The sequence below is a fragment of the Ornithorhynchus anatinus genome, chromosome 16 (genome assembly GCF_004115215.2).
Source record: "Ornithorhynchus anatinus isolate Pmale09 chromosome 16, mOrnAna1.pri.v4, whole genome shotgun sequence".
NCBI lineage: Eukaryota > Metazoa > Chordata > Mammalia > Monotremata > Ornithorhynchidae > Ornithorhynchus > Ornithorhynchus anatinus.
Window position 1 is genome coordinate 35,036,659 of NC_041743.1, and position 14,027 is coordinate 35,050,685.

Consider the following 14,027-nt stretch of genomic DNA (forward strand, 5'->3'; position numbering starts at 1 on the left):
GTAGAGGGAAAGGCACAGACGGTCAGATCCCGGTGTGTGCCCCTCCCTCTCCCCGGCCCCCACACATCTTGTCTTCGAAACAGAGTTCCCAGGTCATCCTGACCGTCATCCTGACCCTCCTCCTGCCTCCAACCAGCCCGGAGAGGCGGGAGTGTCCTCTGTTTACCGAAAAACGAAGGGTGAGCCAGACAGTCTGGGGCGGCTTCCTTTCCTTTCTAACCCCCCCAGCTCCCCTGGAGGGCAGCCCGGGTGGCCCCTGCCGCTTAAAGGCTCCTTGAGGATACACGGGGAGAAGGAGGCTCTGTTCTCTCAGGCATCATAATAATAAGAAGGATAATAATAACAACAACGGTACTTGTAAAGCGCTTACTATGTGCCAGGCACTGCTCTAAGTGCTGGGGTAGATACAAGTTAATCAGGTTGGACACAGTCCCTGTCCCACATGGGGCTCACACTCTTAATCCCCATTTTACAGATGAGGTAAGTGAAGCCCAGAGAAGTTAAGTGACTTGCCTAAGGTCACACAGCAGACATGTGGCAGAGCCAGGTTTTGAACCCAAGTCCTTCTGACTCCCAGGCCCACGCTGCCCCCATCCTTTCTGGGAGAACAGCAAGCACAGCCCACCCTGGGGGAGAGGATGACGCCGATCCGGACGGTCCCGGGCCTCCTCCCCATCAGCAGCACTTCTTGGGTGGCCGATTCCAGCTTGACCCTCTGGGCCCCCAATCCTCAGAGGCCACTGACCATACTGTCGGGGGGGCGGTAGCCCAGATGACTCACCACAAGGCCCCAGTTCTGCAGGCGTCTCAGGGGGCAGCGGGTGGTTGACGGCTCTGGTGTCTCCAGCAGCAGGCGCCAAGTGGGCAGAAGCCAGAACCTTCTGGGCATTGGGCTCCAGGGAAACACTGGGCACGGGGTCTGAGGGCCAAGAGACCCCGGGCCCTCAGCCACCAGGCCTCTGACCTTGGACCCTCAGCCAGCCCCAGCCCTTCTCCCTACCCCATGTTCCTCCGAGGAAGAGGGCTCAAGGCCCGCTCCGGGCCCCCCGATCTTGAGGTCGGTCACCAGGGGACCCTGGGCTGGGACACCGGGCTCTGGCTGCAGCGGGTGCTCCCCTTGGGGGGAGGTTCCAGCCTCCCGCCTCCCTCACTGCCCCCAGGCCTTCTGGCTCCCACCCTGGCCTCCCCGGCCGCCCGGCGGCTCCTGTCCCGTACCGGGGATGACGGTCTGCTTGAAGAGCTCGTCGCGCAGCCGGGGCAGGAAGCAGTCGATTCGCTCCCAGGTGATCTCCCAGAGGGCCGAGGAGCCACTGCGCGTGTCAGCACTGTGGAAGATCTCGGCCGTGTCCATCACCAGCAGCATGTTCTTCAGAGACTCAGGGATGGCCTCCGCCTACGCGGGGAGCCGGGGGAGGGAGGGAGAGAGGGACCACGTTAGACCGGAAGCCCCGCAAAAAGCAGGATCGCGTCTCTGGCTTCAGGTGCCAAAGCAGCCAACTTTCAGTACAGTGCTCTGCACCCAAAAGGCACTCAATAAATAGCGTCGATTGAGAATTAGTTGCCAGCTGTGGGGCCACGAAAACTCGGTCGTGCGGTGGGGGCGGGAATCAGAGCCACTGGAAGGTTGGACGATCCGTCAGAGCCTAGGTGTGGGTGTTTCTGAGCGGGGGCCGGGGGAGCTGGGGGGAAGGGGAGGCCAGTTCTCAGGGTGGAGGAGGAGGAGGAGAGGGAAGGGACATACCAGTAAGTCACTGGAGCCAGCATGCATGTACTTGTCCATGAAGTCTAGGATGGTGAGCCAGAGGGCGGCGAAGGTGGAGAGCGACAGCAACGGGGACAGGTGCTGCAGGAATACCTAGGGCCCGCCCCATCCCCCAACACCCGTCAAATTGCTGGGGAGACCCGCTCAGAGTCGGGTGGGACGGGGCAGGGGAGTGTCGGAGGCCCCAGCCTGGCCCACTTCGGGGCCTGAGTATGGCATCCCCTTCAGGTTCACAGCGATTCAGAAAACCTGCCCTTGGGACTCTAGGCGCTTCCTAGTAGGAGATGCCCGGGCGGGAGGCCCAGCAGGGGAAAAACCCTGAGAAGTGAGGAACTCTGCCCTTTGGAGGAAGGTGGGCACAAGGTTGGCGGGAAGCGAAGACCAAGAGGGGACTGGGAAGGAGAGGGGGCGGTGGGTGGAAAGGTTAAGTCGGGCCTACCGTGGACTAGAGAGAGCCGGGTGACAGGATGGCTCTGGGCCGGGGGCGGCGGGGTGGGGGTGGGGGGCCCGGGAGCGGGGGAAGGGGAGCAGGAGGCAGAGGAGGAAGAGGAGGTTGCTGTACCTTGGAGAGCAGCGTGGAGGCTCTCATCCGAGTCTCCTCCATGCCACCGACATCTGCGGGGCTGATGTTCTCCAGAAGCTTCGTGAGGAGGGGAAACAGCACCTGTCGGGGCCCAAGGGTGGGTCAGGGGGACGCCGGGGCCCCGAAGAAAGGGAGGACCCGAGGGGGGCCGAGGCCAACGGCGAGACGGGGCCGCGCGGGCGAGGTCGGGGCTCTCGATCTGTAACCGGGCCCTCGTCCCGGCCTCGACGGGGGCTTCCTCGGGCGGGTGGGGGGCGAGGGATGGGGCAAGGGGCCGGGGAAGCGACCTGCCCTCCCCGGCCTCGGAATCGTCACTTCTCCCTCGGGGCCTCCCCTCCGGACGGAGCCCGGGCCCGCCCCAGCCCCCGGGCTCCCCACCTTGTTGAAGCAAGACTCCCACTCCAGGGCGTCCAGCTTCTGCAGGTCGTGCACCAGCAGCGCCCTCTGCAGATAGGTCAGCGCCTGCATCCGCACTTGTCTCCGGGCATCACAGCACAGCCAGGCGATGCCTGGGGGACGAGGGGAGGAGGAGAGGGAAGACGGGGGAGAAAGGAGGGGTTTCGGTGCCCGGGGCGGGACCCCCTCGCGAGGCCCGCCCGAGGTCGGCTGCCCCCGCAGCTCCGCGGGGAGGGCTCCGGCCCCGGGCCCGTCCGGGGTCCCTTCGGCCCCCCCGTGCCCCCGTCCCTCGGGGTTACCCTGCAGCAGTGGGCACCAGCAGTGGGCCCAGAGGGTGCGAGAGTCGGCCTCGATCCGGCGGGCGCCGGTCTCTAGGTGGCGCTGCTCCTCTGCCCAGGAGCTGTAGATGGTAGCCGCCCGCGTGTGCAGAGTGTGCATCAGGTCCAGGAGCTGTGAGCCCGAGGAGGAGGAGGAGGACAGACAGGACAGGGACAGGGACCTTAGCAAGCCCTCCGGTCTTAGAGACCCAGGCCGCCCCGTATCCCCTCTCCGTCCCTGGCCCGGGATCCCGCCCGCCACCCCGGCCCCTCCGCCTCTCCCTGCACCGACCCCGCTCACCCTCCCGCACGCTCTTCCCCATCTCCCCGGCCCTGACCCTCCCAGCCCCGACACGCCCCGGGGCGACGTCGCTGAACGTGGAGGAGGAGGAGGAAACGACCATACTTACGTCCTGACTGACCTGTAAAGACACCGTGTGGTAGCTGGCGGGCACGCCCTCCTCCTCTTCCTCGTCGCTGTGCCCGTGGGCCGCGTGCTGGCTGGGGGCGCGCGAACGCCGGGGGGCCGCGCCCTCCTTGGTCTTCTTTCTGAAGCGGCCGGCTCGGCTGTCGTACTTGTGGCCCTTGCTCCGCTTCTCCTGTGACTTACACCCTGCCGAGACCCGGGCGAGGTCACGCTCCCCGCTCCCTCCCGCCGGCCCGCGCCCGGCCTCCCCGGGCCCCCTCTGCTCACCGCCGTTGAGGCTGGCCTCCACGAAGATGCGGATGGTCTTCACGCAGAGCTCGAAGTTGTCGGGGGTGATGTGGGCGGCGTCCCGCACGATGAAGGACAGCGACTCCACGCACTTAAGCAGGGACTTGGTGTCGTGGGGGCCCAGGTCCAGCCCCACCGTCAGGCTGTACTGGTTCACCAGAGGCGAGGGGCCCGCCCGGCCCGGGCCCGGCCCTGGCTTGGCGCTCTCCAGGTCATCCTTTCCCACCTGCCCAGCACACGGCGGGGAAATGGTCCGGCGGCATCGGCTCCTCCCTCCCTCCCTCCTCCGAACTCCGGAGCCGGCGGGTCCCACGGGGCGAATTGCCCCTGTTCAATTTCCCCGCCCGCCGACCACCACCAGCCCACTCACCACCAGCCAGCCGCTGTTGACCACGTCGGCGTCTGTCGCCGAGCGGTGTATCTTCCCCGGCTTGCTGTGGTCGGCGTAGACCTCCGAGTCTGAGGTGTAGCCCCGGTCCAGGCTGACGTCACTGGGGTGGCAGGAGGAGGACAGCTCGCTGTCTGACTGAGCACCTGGGCCAAGGGGAGGCGAGACGTAGAGTTGGTGGGGCGCGGGGCGGGCCGGGGGCGGGGGATGATAGAGGGGGAAGAGCCGGGGGGCTGGGAATCAGCGTGGCTCAGTGGAAAGAGCACGGGCTTTGGAGTCAGAGGTCATGGGTTCGAATCCCAGCTCGGCCACTTGTCAGCTGTGTGACTTTGGGCAAGTCACTTAACTTCTCGGTGCCTCAGTTCCCTCATCTGTAAAATGGGGATTAAGACTGTGAGCCCCACGTGGGACAACCTGATTCCCTTGTGTCTACCCCAGCGCTTAGAACAGTGCTCGGCACATAGTAAGCGCTTAACAAATACCAACATTATTATTATTATTATTAATCAGGGACTGACGGGTGTCAGTAGGCAGCTAGGCGGGCTCGGTGACCCCTCGAGGTCCCAGCGCTAACCCTCCTGACCCGGCCCCCCTCAGCCCGGCCTCTCTCGGACCACATGGGTTCCTGTCCACGCTCAGGGAGAAGACGAGTGACAGCTGCGGGCCCGGGGGGGGGGGGGGGCCCCCGGCAAAAAGGCACCGCCTAGGCGACAGCGACCCCAGCCCAGGGCCCTTCGCCCATCCTGCCCACAGTAGGCGCCTGCCTACACCAGCGGGGAGGGGCCGGTGGAGCCGAAGGCCACTCCACAGTGCAGCCGGGTAGGACGGGAGGGGAGAGAAGGGGCAGCAGGTGGTGGGGTTTAATTTGGCTAATGCAGCTGACTCCGAGCCTTGTTTTCCTGCCTCGGCTGGCTGGGGGACGGGGAGCCGGGGACGGCAGCTGCTTATCTGCGGGCGTCGGGTTTCCGGGGCGGGGGCGGGCGGGGGCGGGCAGGGGCTGACCGGCATCACTGTCGGCCCTGGCCGAGGCCTGCAGGGCAGCTGGGGGGGGCTTCACTCCCGAGCCGATGCACTCCAGCAGGGTGAAGAGCGTGGCCCAGTCGTCCCCCGAGTGGATGTTGGCCGCATTGGTCTTGAGCAGCTCGTGCAGTCCAAAGGCCACTTGGTGGCTGACACGTGACAGCACCCCTGGCTTCATCAGCAGCAGGATGCGCAGGGACAGGAGCACCTGGGAGAGAGAGGGGCAGGGAGGGAGGTGGAAGCGGCCGGCCGGGGTCTCCGTCCGCTTCCCCCATGGCCCGATGCGCGGGGAGGGGAGGTGAAGAAGGGCCGGTGGCTCAGGGATCTCGCTGAAGGCCATTAGGGGTTTCTGCTGCCTGGACCACGAGGCTCGAGAGTGGGACGGTGGTCCCTGGCCTCAGATCGGGCTTCTAAGAGCTGTTTCGGGACCAGGCGTGAGTTCTCTCCAGCACCAAGAGGAAGGCTCCCCGAGGTCTAAAAACGAACCAGACTTCCTGCCCTGGTCAGTTCCCCCCCACCCCGCCAGGACTTGGCACAGCTCTTGGGTTTGACTCCGCGTCTCCCCGAGAGGCTTTCTGCCCCTCCGCTCCCTGCATTCCCTTGCTCAACTCCCCGAGTTGGGGCTGGGCTCGAGGCCAGGGCTCCCCCCACCTGGGCACTGATCTCCTCCCGCCGCAGCAGCCGGATGGCCAGCCGTAGCAGCCCCACCACCGCCCGCTCCACCAGGAAGCAGAAGTCCAGGGCCTGGACGCAGAGGTGGTACAGGTGGTCGCGCACTGCCTGCCACACACAGCCGACACGGTCCCTGTGGGCCGCGAGAGGAAGAGGGATCAGTGAGGCAGTGAGGCAGAAGGGCCAGGCTCGGTCACGGAGGAAGCCAGCCACCCCAGGCCCCGGACCTGTAGCCTCCTCGGTCGGGATTCCTGAGCGCAGGACAGAGACATTAGCCTCTCCCGGGCCCTTCCCCGGCAGCAGGGCTGCCTAGGGCCTGGAGGGGCGGGGGAGGAGGTCCAGGGGGTGGCCGCCGCCTTCCCAGCCCCCTCCCCTTTCTCCCACCTCTCCCACCTGTTCTCCAGCACAATCCTCAGCAGCATCTCCAGGCAGAAGGCAGAGTCCTCTTCGTCATAAGTCTCTTCGTCCGGGGTCACGGAGATCAACGCCTAGTAGGAAGAGTGAGGGGGTGACGCAAGGAGCGAGGGTGAGGGTGAGGACAAGATCAAAAGCTGGCTTGGCAGCACTCCTCCCTGCCCCTCCGACTCTGGATGGACTCTTCCCTCATCCCCTTCGTGGCCCTCAGGCCACCCCAGCCCGTCCGTGGCCCTCACCTTCATGAGCTCTTGCAGGGATTCCAGCTGCAGAAACTTGCTTTCGGTGATCATCTTCTCCGGGTCGCATTGCTACAGGGAGAGGAGGTTAAGCCCTCTGAGAACTGGGGCTACCCCTCCTCCCCGGGCTCTGTGTCTCCCCAACCCCTCTCAGGGAGGGGAAGGTAGGATGAAGCTAGGCTGACTCAAAGCCACGCCTTGCCCCCTCCTGGACGGGCAGGCTGGGCACGCCCCAAGGGCCCCGGTGCCCGGAGAAGTGACGGGCAGAGACGCAGAGCGGGCCCCGAGACTGGAGAGGGAGGCCGGCCGGGCTGGGCCGGGTCGTCAGGCAGCAAGGGCTCTGGAGGGAGATGGAGGCCCCTCGGGGCTTCCTGAGCTTGGCTGCAAGAAGGGTGGCCTGGAGAAGGTCAGGCCTCAGTAGGCCTGGGGGGAGGGCAGGTTGGAGAGTTGTGGAGGAAGGGAGGGAAGAAGAGAGGCCAAGCTGGTCAGGGCCCCATGGGGTACCTTGATGCAGTCCAAGGCCATGCGTTTGGCCTCCTGGCTCTCAGTGGACGGGCCCCGCATGCTGGACTGCTCGGGACCACTCAGGGTCAGCCAGCTTACAAAACTCAGAACGGTTGATTCTCCCCTGCAGTGGGAAGGAGTGAGGAGGCCCACCTGGGTCACTTGAGCCCCTGGTCACTCCCCACCCCCTAGACCAGCAGCCTCAAGGTCACCTTTAGCCTCACGATCACCTTCCCGCCCCCAACCTTCCCTCCCGTACCGGTTGGATGGCATCTCCTCCCGCTGCAGAGAGATCTTGCCGTTTGGATCCACAAAGTCTTCCACCTGGTAACATAGCCGGGGTGGGGTTGGAGGGGGGCAGAGGCGTGCCAGGAACAGGGATGGGATATGCCTTTCAGCATGTCTCTCCTCCAGAGCCACCACTTCTTCGTGGCCCTCTGGCCTTCCTGCTCTTCTCTACCGGGTCCCCGCCTCCTCCCCTGTCCTTGGGACCAACTTCCTTATCCCTTAATCCTCCCTCCTGGGACTCTCGATCATCCTTGTTTCCAGAACCCCAAAGAAACTGGGAGAACTCAGAGTCAACTGTGGTTTTTGTACGACCGGGGTCTAGTGCAGTGAAAGCCTAATAACCAACCAGGAACCAGAGTGACAGCTGACCCTGCACATTGCACCCCCTTCCCCAAACCTCCTCTCTGTACCGGTCCACCCTTCCTCTTTCCCTTTCCCTCGATTGCCCACTCTGCCCCGGCTCCGCTCCCCGTCCCCATCCCCGCCTATTGTGTCCAGCCGGCCGGCAGGCCAGTACCTCCACCATGGCCTTGGGCAGCAGCTGGGCTCGGAAGAGCTGCAGCATGGCCTCCATGATGTTCTTCCAGCCCTCCCGCAGGATGTCACCGTGGCGATGGGCCAGGTGGAACACAGTCTTGGCTGCGATGTGGGCCTTGGGGTTGCTCCCAAACATGCTGGGCAAGTTCTCAATAGACTGTGGAGGGATGGAGAGGCTGAGCACCCGAAGTCCCCGAGGAACCTCCCTAACCCCAATTTCCCCCACCGGTTCAGGCAGCCCGGTGCCTGTTAGCCTGGATCTGTCCCCATTACCTCCCCATTTGTAGCATGGGAACCCCTCACCCACAAGGACTGCTAGAAAAATCACATAGGGCTTGGGGCAGACTGGGTGCCCAGCCTGGGAAGCTGCCTGGACTCCCCTGGGACAAGGCGCTCTGCCCTCCAACCTCCCCCAAGCCCCTTGACGGCAGAACCTGGTGACGGTCTGGTAACCAGAGTTCCCAGAATGCTGCCTGAGGCCACTGCAGACAGAACAGCAGGGCCACATACCACTGGCAGTTAGGAAACTCACCTTGGTCACCCTAAGGGGCTGGGGGCAAACACCAAGCCATGCTTCTTCTGCAGGTCTCATGCTGGGCCCAGAGGCTCAGGACCTCCAATTCCCACCCTCCCGCTGCCGCTGCTCACCTCACTGCTGAGAGCTGTGAATTTGCACAGCGAGATGATGAGATTGTCAAATACATCGCTCAGGCCGTAGTGAGCAGAAATCATGGCACACTTCCTGCGGAGTCAATCAGGGCAGAGAAACTGGAGAGGCTGACGTTCCCATAGTCCTGGTACTCGTCGGTGACCAGGATTCTCCCTTTGGTCAGCTGGGCGGACAGCTCCCCCAAGCCGCTGGGATTTCCCGGGCTCGGCCAAGCCTGTCCAGTCTCGGGAGGCTGGTTTGGAGTGGGCCGGGGGTACAATTGTGCACCGTGGTAGTTTTGCCTGGGTAGAGGGATCCCTCCGGGGAGCTGGACTGGCACAAAACCACCTGGCAGTATATGCTGCTGGGCGCCCCCAGAGCTGTATTTGTGAGGCCCAAGTTCAGACAGTTCTGCATGGACCCAGGCCAGATCCGGTCACTGTGGATTTAGGGCTCCCATTTGGTCTGGGACTGAAAGAGTCCTGGGCCGAGGGCTTTCAGCCCACAGGGCCGTACGTCCCCTGGCCTGGCTCCTAGTAGTCCCCATCTCCAGAATGGGTTGCGCCCAGGTCTGCTTGGCAGGGCCGGGCTCAGGATTTAGGAACTTAGCCATGCTGGCTGAGGGCCCTGTTCTGTCCCGTTCTGTCTGGCAGCCGAGGCTTGCAGCGGGTGAGGGGAACGGAAGAGTGTCAGTCAGTGGGGGCTTCGGAAATGGGGGCGTACCTGAAGCCCGAAATGGCCTTCTGGATGATCGTCTCCTCCAAGCTCTTGTCAAAAACATAGGAGAGGGCAGCGATGGTGGGGCCCCAGGTCATGGTGAAGAGATCAAGGTCGTAGCTGCCAGGGGGCACCCGAAGGAAGATCCCCTCGGGGGTGGCGCCTCGGTGCAACAGCACGTTCCACACGTAGTTCTCCCGCACGAGGCCTGTCTGCTCCTCGGGCATCACGATCTCATCGTTCCTGCCAGGATGGAGGTGGCGGGGAAGCCAACAGAGCTGACTCCTTGGCAGCCAGCTTCGACCTTTCTGCCACAACCATCCAGGGTATGCCCAAGCACCTGACCCTTGCAAGATGAACAAAAACAGCCCATCTCCTGCCTAGAATGTAGAATGAAGCTGGTGGGAGGGAGAGGCAGCCGAGGGCTGAAAGAGAGTGGCCTTAGGGAACCACCTCTCCAAGAAGGTCACAGAGCCTTTCACCTTCCCTCTCCCTTAATCTCATTCCTCTTCCAGGGCAGCTGTCCCGGCCCCCGGCTTCTGGCTTTTCCCAGGGACAAAATCGGTACTAGCCTCTATTCCTCAAGACGGGGTCATTGCCACCAAGAAGTGGGAGGTGGGGGTCGGGAGAAGAGGTGAGGGGGCCCGAGGGGTGAGTGGAACGGAAAATTTCTGAGGAGGCAACAGGAAGCCTGCAGGGCCAGGAATGGGGATAGCGAGAGGCCACTTCACCGTTCCTTCTAGCTCGAAGTCTCGCAGTTGGCCGGCCTGAGGAACATTGGAGCCCTTTTCCCCTATGAAGCCAAGCCCTACCCACTCACTTCATCCCACGTCACATCACGTCAGGCACGGGGCCCGGGGGGATTCCCATGGCCCGCCCTGCCACTCAGAGCTGCCTCCCTGGGTCTCCAAACTGGCTGGGCCTCAGGCTCAGCCTCTACGGCCCAGCCCAAACTCTGACCCAAGACTCTCCTCTCTCCATGCTCAGTCTTGGTGCGATGTGGTTGCCAGCCCCAGTGACCTCTACCTGTTTGGGAATCAGGACCAAACCTGATCCGGGATCGGTAGGGAAGGCCAACTCCACAGAGGAGAGAGACTCGGTCTGAGGCTGGGGCCTTGGGCCATTACAGGAAACAAACCCTTGAAGGCATTCCTTGCGAAGGGAGGTCAGGGAGCTGTCTCAAGTTCCAGGCTGGGCTGGCATGTTGAGGGTCAAAATTGGGAAGGGGACAGAGAGGGACTCCCACACTCCCGGAGCTCAGGGGAAATCACATCATGGAGGGGATCCAATCAGACAGGCCAGGCACAGCCGGAGCTGGGGGTGGCAGAGGCTGTGGGGAGGGCAGGCTCTTGGGGGCATAGTCCCACTCCAATCCCCGGTGGCACACTCACTTGATGGCATGGTACATGTCCTCCAGGATATCCTGCTCAAAGTCCTTGCCTCCATTCACCCCCTTCAGGTTTTTGCGGAACTCCTGGGGACAAGTACGTCAATTCTTAAGTATTCCCCCAAGTGCTCAGTACAGTGCTTTGCACACAGTAAAGCGCTCAATAAATATGACTGTAACTGAATTCCCTTCCACCTAGACCCCCTGTTGCTATACCCCTTCCAAAGCTTCCATGTCTCAGCCCTGGCAGCTGATTCAAGTTTTGCCTATGGCTCCTAAGATTCCTTTGATTTCTGCATTGCCACCCCTGCCCGGCCAGAGGGCAGCTCGGGTCAGTCCCCACTCTATTCTCCCTCCCTCCGGCCATCACCCATGGCCTTGAGCCCATAACCCATAAGGATTTAGGAACCCCTCCCATTCCCCTCACAGTACAGATGTCCATAGCCACTCCTACCTGTAATTTATCATTACGTCTACCGCTCCTGCTAGACTACAAGCTCCTCGAGGGCAGGGATGGGGTATACTTGCTCTCTTGTATTCTCCCAAGTGCTTAATACAGTGCTCCGCACATAGTCCGTGCTCAAAAAATATCACTGATTGGCGACTGATTAATTTGAATCCCCCAACCCCTTTCATCCTGTTTTCACCTGCTCCGATCCCCCTTCCCTCCCAAGCTGATGTTTCCCCGTCTCCTCCCGCTCAGGGAAGGACCCGGCAGGAGGAGCTGTGCAGACCGGACCGCAGAGGGGGCAGCCTCCATCTCACCTCCAGGGTCATGGGCACATTCTGTTTGCGGACATTGTGGTTATGCTGGTCGGTGTTGAGCATGATGACGGCGTAGGCCAAGGCGAAGCAGGCGTCGCTATTGGCGAATGGGGATCCGTTACACTTCTGAAAGGAAAAAAAAAAATCCCCCCCTTTCCTGGGTCAGTGCTCTTTTCTCACCAACAGAGAGCTGGGCTCACTGCCCCCCTCCCTCCATCCCCCCCACTCCCCAGCCTGCTGGCCCAGGAACTGGGATCCCCTGAACTAAGACCCTGCCCAGAGGCAGCACTGTGGACAGATGTCTGACCTCCCTCTCCACAACCCCAGGGGAACGGTAGTAGTAGCGGTGGCAGCGGCTGCTTTGCCGCTCCTCGGCTAACCGCGGGCACAAGAGGCAGAAGCTTAGCCCAAGCCAGCTGGGCTGTCGGGCACGCCCTGCTCTAGAACCCCACCAACAGCCCAGGCCCCGCGCTCCCCGACACACCCGCCAGTGCTCCGTGAAGGCCTCCAGAAGCCGCTGAATGACCGGCGCCTCTCCGGGCAAGCGGAAGGCCTCCAGGTAGAGGCGGAGAGCTTCGTCTAGTCGCAGACCCTGGAAGCTGAAGGTGCTGGAGTCCACGGAAAGAGGAAGAGAGGAAGCAGAGAGATGTGGAGGTGGTAACAGAGGGAGCAGGGCTACAGGTTCTTCAATAAAACAGCTGGGAACAAAAGCAGGGAGGCCTCCCTGGCCTGGCTGGGAGCAAGTCCTTAACCCCAGATCAAACTCCTTTGGCCATGGGCTCATTTGCCTCCCCCACCTACTGTCCAAAGACTTGGACTAGCAGAGAGCGAGCGAGCGAGCGAGCTATGCTCACCCTTTTACCCTCTCTCCTTCCCTCCCTCCCTCCCAGCAGCAGTGGGAGTGACTGTGGCCAATGACACCTCCCACCCACTCCTGGGTGGGGGTCCATGAGGAAGGTCTCCTTAGCAGCAGGGGTCCACAATGCCCATATTTCCCCTTCAGGGTCCAGAGGACACAAGAGGGAGCGGGAGGGAGAAAGCCCCGCTGGATACTGGCCAGCTGGAGTCAGAACTCTGAGCCTCTCGTCAGACCCGGAGGGCGCTGAGGGCTTGGCACATGCCCGGGAGCACAGACTTGTAGCCTAGAGGCCCTGGACCACTAGAGCGGGTGAGCACCAGGGCCGGGGGCTGCGGGCAACCAGCCGAGGCGAATCGGCCCCTCACCCCTCTAACCCCAACCGTCGCCCCTCTGTCAGAACCCTCAGAGGATCCCGCTTCTGCCGCTCACCCCACAAAGCTCTCCAGCAGGTCGATGTTCTTGCGGTCACTCACAAACTCCCCGATCATCTTCTTGTCCAGCCGGGGATTCTCCCGCAGCCACTGGGCCACCTCCTTGTTGTCCATGGGAATGGTCAAGAGGTTCTTCTCCTGCAGGAACTGGATCCCTTTCTTGGGTTTCTGATTGAACTGCTCTGTGCCTGCGATCAGGAGCTGAGAGACACCGCATATGACACACCTCAGTCCCACGACCCTACCCCGCCGTGCCCCGTTCTCGAGCCCGAGGTCAGCTTGGTGCTAGCCCAGAGCAGAGTCTGCCAGGCTTCAGAGAGTCAGCCTTGCTCACAAAATCCAAGGGGTTGGCATGGATCCCTGCCAAAGCTCCTCCCTGGGCTCTCCCTTTCCAGCCATGCCTACAGATAGAAAACTTCCCCACGACATCAAGAGTCTTCCCTGGCCAAAATTATGACAGTTTCCCATTTCCTGAGCCCTCCCCATTGGGCTGGCAATAAAGAGAACGGTCCCCAGACTGGCTCACGGCCTCCATGAGAAGCCAAACTAACACAGAGGTGAAATTAGAGAGGGGTCTGGGTGTGAAGGAAGCGCGACAGGAGATTGTGAGGCCTTCTCCAGGCAAGTGACAACATTCCAGTCTCCTTGCCGCCTTTGCTTCCCCACAGCATCCCATGTCCCAGCCCAACCTTAAGAGCCCACCCTCCCTTTCTCCCTATTTCTTTTTGGCCCTGGGCCCTAAGACCTGGGGCTCCAGTTGGAGGCTCGGCCGATTGCCAGTGAACCTGATTTGCTCCCCATGTGCCTGCACACGGCCCCAGAGCAGGGACCCTCACAAGCCCAGCACACTGCCTGCTCAGAGGTCCAGAGCGGGCCGGAGGAGGGGAGGGGGTTAAAGGACCATTTCCTTTGTGACAAGAAAACCCAAAGCACAAACAGCTACATGAACTTTACTAAAGCACCAGAATAAATGTCAATTCCGTGATCGTTCCCAGCACCACAGAGCCGGGGCGACCCGGTGAACCTCGTCTGTGACCAACACAATACCAACTATTCCCAGGGGCTCCAACTGCCTCCTCCGTTCCTCGGCCCTAGGTATCTGGGCTCAGCTCCAAGCCCAGGATCCCTGACATTTGGAAGGGTCCGGGAACTGCCTGGTGGGAAAGAGGGTTTGGGCTGGGGGTCTGAGGAAGTGAGGCCTTATCTCTGCTCTGCCCCAGCCCCCTTGTGTGTGGCTATAGGCTTCTCTACTTAATCAACAAATAGCCTCTGGGAAACCATTACTGAGCTGCCTGCCTTCCTCAAACCCCCCAGGGTTCTTCTCACTGCTGAAAGCTAGACAGTTTCTTCCTTACCTCACTATCCTCCAAACACAGATAAGAAA

The 14,027-nt window shown here is 62.2% G+C and overlaps 1 protein-coding gene across 5 annotated transcripts in view; it reads right to left on the reverse strand.

Annotated features, from left to right (window-relative positions):
* The window catches only part of GBF1 (golgi brefeldin A resistant guanine nucleotide exchange factor 1), a 102,623-nt gene that overhangs the window by 916 nt on the left and 87,680 nt on the right, over positions 1-14,027 (reverse strand). For 3 of the 5 annotated variants that reach the window (XM_029080735.2, XM_029080733.2, XM_029080736.2), the window contains 22 exons: positions 12,642-12,844; positions 11,838-11,961; positions 11,354-11,479; positions 10,593-10,675; positions 9,208-9,444; positions 8,484-8,577; positions 7,816-7,992; positions 7,270-7,334; positions 7,011-7,134; positions 6,507-6,578; positions 6,247-6,341; positions 5,833-5,986; positions 5,164-5,389; positions 4,144-4,307; positions 3,753-3,999; positions 3,469-3,671; positions 3,041-3,191; positions 2,724-2,854; positions 2,325-2,426; positions 1,742-1,855; positions 1,216-1,393; positions 782-919 (listed from right to left, as the gene is read on the reverse strand). In XM_029080735.2, the coding sequence (XP_028936568.1) occupies positions 782-919; positions 1,216-1,393; positions 1,742-1,855; positions 2,325-2,426; positions 2,724-2,854; positions 3,041-3,191; positions 3,469-3,671; positions 3,753-3,999; positions 4,144-4,307; positions 5,164-5,389; positions 5,833-5,986; positions 6,247-6,341; positions 6,507-6,578; positions 7,011-7,134; positions 7,270-7,334; positions 7,816-7,992; positions 8,484-8,577; positions 9,208-9,444; positions 10,593-10,675; positions 11,354-11,479; positions 11,838-11,961; positions 12,642-12,844 (3,208 nt within the window). The remainder of the gene's footprint in view (positions 1-781; positions 920-1,215; positions 1,394-1,741; positions 1,856-2,324; positions 2,427-2,723; positions 2,855-3,040; positions 3,192-3,468; positions 3,672-3,752; positions 4,000-4,143; positions 4,308-5,163; positions 5,390-5,832; positions 5,987-6,246; positions 6,342-6,506; positions 6,579-7,010; positions 7,135-7,269; positions 7,335-7,815; positions 7,993-8,483; positions 8,578-9,207; positions 9,445-10,592; positions 10,676-11,353; positions 11,480-11,837; positions 11,962-12,641; positions 12,845-14,027) is intronic. The other 2 variants (XM_029080737.2, XM_029080734.2) reach the window with 1 other exon arrangement.